Genomic DNA, 7,383 nt, shown 5'->3' with positions numbered 1-7,383 from the left:
GAAAAAAAGTACTTGTACTTATTACAGTGTACAAGTGCTCTTTTATTGTACAAAACAAAAACAACTATATGCTACATCAAAGCCATGTAACCTACAAACCAAGTACCTATAATCCAACAATAACACAATAGTCATCAGTTAATGTGCTTTATAAACTTGGCACATATATCAAACGCATCCGTTCTAAGGTGCAGGACTTACATTTCCTGTTGTATAACACTGTTTGTCATGAAAAAACTTGACCTCCGGATTAACTGCACAAACTGATGCACCAGGCGTTTTAAAGCAGAAGAGATATTCAGGCTTGCTGAGGATAATGTACTAAAGCAGAACGCCAATTGCCAATGAATTCAGGGTGCACCTTCAAAGTGTGAGTTGAAGCAGTTAAAAAAGACTATCCTCAATGATCGTACAAGCTACTTAGCAATCAATTCGGTCTTTTGCCTTTTACTATTGCTTATCCAGTTAAGAACATCCAAACAATCCTCTTGGCTGATGAAAACCCTGTACATTCATAAGGTCAGTTTATTCCAAAAAACAAAGATGGTAAAACAAGAGATGGCAAGATGGGTCCAAATACAAATTATTAAAACAACAATCAAAATATTTTAGTAAAACAATTTAGGAGGTTGAATGTATTATAAATACAATTTGGGTGATTTCCAATCTGTTTGGGCCCATTTATTCTGTTCCTCTTTCAAAATTTACTTATTTGACCCGTTTGATATATATAGCACAACCCAAATCAACCAATTCAAAAGTAAATGCGTAAAAAGATACCAGAAAAACAACTGGGTTTTATTATACTGTGAAGTGCATACCCTCGTTTAGTCCGATAGGTTTTTAGCTGCGCAATTTCTCGTCGATCTGACATATCTTTTTCCATTGCAAGTGGTCGAGGGACTGCCAGTTTTCCACTTTGATCATGGTAGGCATTACATATAAAATTGAGTACCTCTTCCTGCAAGTAGGTATAGCTGTTAAACTTGGAGAATATGAGATTAGAGACATGGGATACAGCTTTAGTTTAGTAAACGAAAGGCATACAAGGGGTCTTGAGGCATCAATCCAGTGATAGATTGGCTCATTGCGAAACCATGTCAGTTGTCGTTTTGCAAAATTTCTGCAACACTATATTGTGATCAGACAATTCTAGTAGTATAAGTGAGATATATTTAACACAATGATATGTTGTACTATTGGAAGGTAACAGAAATATTGAAAGAGCCACCTTGACGCCTTCTGAAATTCAGATAGAAAAGAATAAAAGTCACGAGGTGAACTTTTGCCCCCTTGTTCTTCACAATATAAAAGGTATTCCATAGCCTGCAGTTTGCCATTAAATCCTTATCGCAAATCATGTGTTCTATCATTGGTTTGTAAATAATCAAATCTGAAAAATTATAAGATTAAGTATGATCTAATAAACATGAATAGTAGTAATGCTTTAGCAGCTGAAATAAGGAACAAATAAGAACAGAATGAGCTAACAAAGACGTATATTGTGTTCGACTTGTTTTATAAAGGAAAGCTAAAAAAAGTGAGGAAAAGAAAGGGGCAAGTTTCTTTCCTTTGTAATCATCCGGGATGATAGATTTTACACTAAAATCTATTAGATTTTCCTTTCATTTACTTACCTTTTTCTTCGTTCTTTAAATAAAACTCAAGAAGACAACATACTTTAAAAACCTTCCAAATCCTTTCCTTTCTATCCTAAATTAAACTCAAGAACATAGCAGTATAACTGCATTACATGAAAAACATATACAGTACATAAGATGGGAGACAATACCTGTCTATAACCTATTGCTCGTGTAGCAGAATTTGAATTAGGCCGAAGATCCATATCAAGGAGCCATCTTGCCTCAGACAAAATGCCTTTATCTCCTATAAATATACAATATGGACTAAACATATAAGCACAAACCTAAAGAAAGACACGAGCTACAAATATACCTACAGCTAAAGATTTTTTTGCATGGATAACATTGCTCCAAGTAGTAAATGTTATGCCCAATGCTGACCTGAAATCATATCTTCACAACGCAAGTCAATTGACCTATAGAGATCTGTTCTTGACGTTGAAAGAAAAAAGCACATAAACTCATAATCCAAATCCTTCTGCTTTACATCCGGATTTATATTAGTCAAGATGTCGATGCTGTCTTCTTTAGAAGGTGAATCAACTTTTCCTTTAAAAGAATCATATGGCACTGGAAACGCTGATGGAGGTAACCCGGTAGACTGCATTATCAATGTTGACCTATCAATATAATGTTCTAAAATTTTCACGCAGTATTTTACATCCAAGTGAACCCACAGCTGTAGGTGTTGGAAATGTTTTGATTGCTCACATATTTAAAATACCTAATAGCTAAATAAATAACATTGAAGAATAATTTGGCATAACCTTTATCAACTTGATTATGCCAGATACACATATCATGTGGTAAGAGGTGCCAAAAAAAATACATTTCCTTATGAATGGGTCGATTTGAATTATCTTTTATCTCTAACAGGTAAGATCAACATACTTAGCTAAAAAAAGTCGGTCAAATGGGTGGAACATGTTGAAGTCACCAAAAGAGTATTTCTAATGCCTAACACCTCCTAAATTTCCCGAGGAAGAAGTGTTATGGTTCTATTTACTCCATCCGCTACCAATAAAATTAAGTGTTTCCACTGTTACCCAACCAATCCAATATCCATTTGGGTAACTCTACTATATACACATATCATACGTAATGCCTTTCACCTATGTACATCATGTGCACTGATAGACATTATCATCATTGTGCATGATGAAACATAAGATAAGGCTTGTTATAACTTGTAATTACATGACTAATATGTAACCTGACCTTGATGATTTCAAGCTTGCGACGCAAACGATACCAATCATTGGCAGGTAAAGATTGAGCACTTGGATCACCTGCTTTGGTAACCAACTGCACTGCAGCATCCCAGTCATAGCTTCTCTCAAAGTTAGCAAGCTCAGAGTGCACTTCCAAACTAATCTCTCGAGTAGCCTTTGGAACATCAGGTTTCCCGTATATGAACCTTACACATGATTAATCATAAATTGTCATGAACCAGAAACCCAGTATCAATAGGATTTAAAGGTCTAAAGACTCAAATACATACCATCTTAAGTATAATCCGGTCCCTCCAGTAACTATAGGAACACGACCTCTACTAAGAATATCTTTTGCAGCTTGCCTTCCATCTTCATAAAAGTTCCCAGCAGAATAATCTAGTCGAATAAGGTGGTTAGCTTGCAAACTAAAACAGCGACCCACAACTTATTTCAAATGATATAGATATACCTTCGGCAGGGTGCAATATATCAATTAAATGATGAGGCACTTCCTACAAAAACAAAAGTCGCAATACATGATAATGGTTTATGAAAGTACTAAAGAACAAGTAAAACTACATTGTCAGAAGAATGAACAAGAAGCTACGGGTTGTGAACACATCTTAACTCCTAACGTTACCTGTCTTTCACTCATAGAAGGTTTTGCAGATCCAACATCAAGACCTTGATAAACCTGTCATGACATAAACAATTAACCATATCTACTAAAACCATACTAACTTAACGAAAATGAACCGAGTGTAGATTATGATATACATGACAATAAATCTTAGGATAAGAGCACCGAAACATATCCAACTTATCACGTTTTGTTAGTGTATGTACACAACATTAACAAGCTTTTAGCTTAAAACTTCTAGCTTCTTGTCAAGCAACGTGGTTTAGATCAGTGGTAAACTGATACGGATCAAGAGAATAAGTGGGCTGGGCCGTATATTTCACGGCGATATCAATTCCGTCATATCTGAAAAAAATTCCTGAGTAGCAGAAAGAAGTCACGTGGCTAAGTGATAATAATTATTTTTAGTTATTATTATTATTATTAGTGACTTGATGAACAAGTTAGCTTAAGAGTCTATGTTATTTAAATAAGGGCATTAGGCTATCGTCTTTTAGGTATGGAGAATATTATCATTGTTCTTAGGAACTAGGGGCTACTGGGGCATTAATCCAGAAATTTATCAATTTTCTTATTCTTTCTTTATTTTCTAGTTTAATACATATCAATTGGTATCAGAGACGTTCGATCCTCGGATGCTGTTCATCGTCGCACTGTTCATCCGTCACTGTTCATCGAGGTTACTGTTCATCGGGGGAAAAAAAACAGAAAAAAAACAATGAGTCCAAGAAAAGAATCTGAAGTTTCTGCAACTACTGAACCTACTGAATTGCAAAAATTCATGGTTGCTACCAACGAATTTCAACTGGCTACGGCGCAAAGTCAACTAAAAACAGAGTCAAGGTTTGCTAAGATGGAGTCGAGTTCGAATGCTAGGTTTTCAAAACCGGAATTAATGTTGGCAGGTATACAACAACAATTAGCTGCTTTGGCACCACTGAAGTTTTCTTCTCAACCACTTGACACTTCTGTAATTAAGCCGTCTGCACCTCCGGTTTTCGAAACAGAACACCCTGCTCTTTCAGGAGGTGACGTGTTGAATGGGGAACCGAAAATTGGTGATACTACTGGATTGAAGGGAGGGTTTTCTAGGTATGAGTATTTTCGGCCAGCTAAAACAGAAGGTTTTCATGTAAGTGGGGATTCATCGTTTCACTCTAAAGTGGCCGAGTCACGGGTATTCAAAGGAGGAGGGGACACCTAGGCTTATAAACCACCAACCAATCCCATACTTCGCCGATGTGGGATCATATTGATATGGGTAGTCTGGGCTGAATGGGTCCAGTGGGTCAAGGGCTTAAGTAATAATTACCATTTAATTAATTATGTGTCGGCTTTTATTATTAGGTTATGTTATTTTTGGCAATATCTTGTTGGCCAAGTTTAGGGTATCTATTAATAAGGCCTTCGTGCCATCTAGGGTATTAGGAATTGAGTTTATTTGTGGTCGTATTCGACTTGTGGAGCTACTGGGGCTCAAAATCCAGCACCTTATCTATCATATAACTTCATTTTCTTCTTGGTTATTGGCTTTGATTCATATCACATATAATACCCCACCCTTTGAAGAGCCAACATCCTCGTTGGTCACGGCTATGTTGGTCACGGTTGGCACCCTTCTCCTTGGTCCATAGGCCACCACTCCCAGCGTTGAAACCTCGAAAGGTAGGGATGGCTCTGATACCAATTGATACGAACCCATCCCATAATAGGCTTGCATCGTGTCATAAGCTAAGTGTAGAAATCACTCCCAAAAGCTTAAAGGAGGAGGGGACACCTAAGCTAAACCACCAACCAATCTCATACTTGGCCGATGTGGGATCATATTAATACCCCACCCTTTGAAGAGCCAACGTCCTCGTGGGTCACGGCTATGTTGGTCACGGTTGGCACCCTTTTCCTTGGGTCCAAGCCACCACTCCGAGCGTTGGAACCTCGAAAGGTAGGGATGACTCTGATACCAATTGATACGAACCCATCCCATAATAGGCTCGTATCGTGCCATAAGCTAAGTGTAGAACTCACTCCCAAAAGCTAGTTCAAAGGAGGAGGGGACACATAGGCTTATAAACCACCAACCAATCCCATACTTGGCCGATGTAGGATCATATTATAAACACTCTGGCCTCTGTAGACAGGGTACACAGGTTTGATCCTAATCTCATGCAAAGGCTGGAGGTCCTTTTCAACCATTTAGGTGGGACCAGAAAGCAGCCTCTCTACCTGGGTAAAGTATGTCTACATCCTAACCTCCCACATACAGCCATACACCGTCGAGATATTGGGACCCAAAACCCGTGAAAGACGGAAGTGGGCAGTTCCTTTCTTTTCCTTCTAGCTTCTTGTCATTTAACACTTTTTATTAATGGTTTGGTTTTAGCTCTGCAAAGTGCAAACACCTAAATATATATATCTGAAAAGCTTCCGCCACAAGCGTTCAGTTAAAGCCGTAAGCTAATTTTGCCAAATATACCCTTTGTGTGTCAAACTTTCTACTCATTTCTACAGTATATATCCACTTAACATATAAATTGTCACGTCATTACTACATCATCAAAACCCGGTGCCACGTCACCAGTTTAATAAGTTATATGAATTTAAATACATATAATAACAATGAATTGAAAGTTTAATACCAATTCTATCATTATAATTTTCTACTAAAAACAAAATTAAAACTAATTTCTATATGTATATATATATGTATGTTTTTATACCTGTACAGAATCTGCGCTAATGATTTCGCCATTAAGTTTTTTAGATAGTTCTAACGCGAGTCTACTTTTTCCGGCGCCGGTTGGACCGGAAATAACAATGACTTTCTGTTTTTTGGAGTGTGTAGAAGCAGAGCACTGGACGGTGGTAGTAAATAGGTGTCTCCGGATAGTCTGGCGGCGGTGTGTAAAGAATGAGAGGGCGGAAGGACGGAGGAGAGATGTCTCCGCCGGTGAAGATGATAGCCGGAGGTAACTCATGCTAAATTTTCCGATGAAGATATTCATTCATTCGCCAATTGAGTTTATCATCAAATTATTAGATAATTAGATAAAGGGAAAAAATAGTAAATAACTTTTTTTTAAAAAAGGAAAATGGTAAATAACTAAATTTATAGATATCAAACTTTTTAACTCTACTTGGTGAAATCTATCCTGTTTTATAATAATTTTAACCAAAATTTATGGAATATATGTTTTTATAATCTTATCTTAATTTATATCATCAATCGTTTTTCATGTAAAAGATATTTCATCCGTCCCATATTAAATGTCCAATTTTGACTTGTCAAGTCTTGCAACTTTGACCATAAATATCTTTTTTTTTGTTATATAATAGTTGACGAAAGTTATATTAATGAAAAGTACATTGAAAACTCAATTCATCTATATATTTTATATGAATTTTTATAAGATATAGACAAATATTTTCACGGTCAAAGTTTAAAGTAGAAGACTTGACTTTACAAACACAAAAAGACTTATACCACGTTAAAATGTAAAAAGTTACCAGATAATTTTTCTAGTAGGCTAATATGTTGTTATATTAAGCTCGTTTTATGCTAATGTTAACAATTGTTTCTCGTCATGTACAAACTTTTTGGTCATAATTTATGCATGAATTAGTTATGGGATAAAGCTAATAGCAATAGACCCAATTTGTTAAACACAATGCAGCTATAATCTATTTCTTTTTTGAAAACATAGATACTAATTTTAAGAATGGAAGAAAAGGAGAGAAAAAGAAATTTTTACAGAAAAACTAAAAAAAGATGCAGATGTGCTTTTTATGTATGTTAGATAGCCACTTTTTTAATACTTGTATTTATCTATGTTGTCCTTTTTTTTAAAGAAAATAAAATCGACAGGTAGTTTTAATAAGATAACTTAAT

The 7,383-nt window shown here is 36.0% G+C and overlaps 1 protein-coding gene across 3 annotated transcripts; it reads right to left on the bottom strand.

Moving 5' to 3' along the window:
• LOC122599571 (tRNA dimethylallyltransferase 9) lies at positions 1–6,564 on the bottom strand. Of its 3 annotated transcripts, XR_006323928.1 has the most exons (12): positions 6,215–6,551; positions 3,498–3,551; positions 3,327–3,369; positions 3,145–3,253; positions 2,862–3,060; positions 2,025–2,244; positions 1,793–1,887; positions 1,232–1,326; positions 1,048–1,123; positions 822–961; positions 202–504; positions 1–106 (listed from the first exon to the last, which is right to left on the bottom strand). XR_006323928.1 is itself a non-coding variant. In XM_043772093.1 (11 exons), exons 1-11 carry the CDS (start codon positions 6,497–6,499, stop codon positions 417–419), a joined length of 1,404 nt encoding a protein of 467 aa, XP_043628028.1. In that variant the 5' UTR covers positions 6,500–6,551; the 3' UTR covers positions 1–416. The 3 variants fall into 3 exon arrangements, 1 of the variants encoding a protein (XP_043628028.1); XM_043772093.1 differs by having other exon boundaries at positions 1–504; XR_006323929.1 differs by lacking the exons at positions 1–106; positions 202–504 and having other exon boundaries at positions 1,048–1,131; positions 6,215–6,564.
• Between the last annotated feature and the right edge of the window lie 819 nt (positions 6,565–7,383).

This window comes from Erigeron canadensis, chromosome 5 (assembly GCF_010389155.1).
Source record: "Erigeron canadensis isolate Cc75 chromosome 5, C_canadensis_v1, whole genome shotgun sequence".
NCBI lineage: Eukaryota > Viridiplantae > Streptophyta > Magnoliopsida > Asterales > Asteraceae > Erigeron > Erigeron canadensis.
Note: the sequence above shows the minus strand (reverse complement) of the source record. Positions and strands in the feature narration are given on the sequence as shown.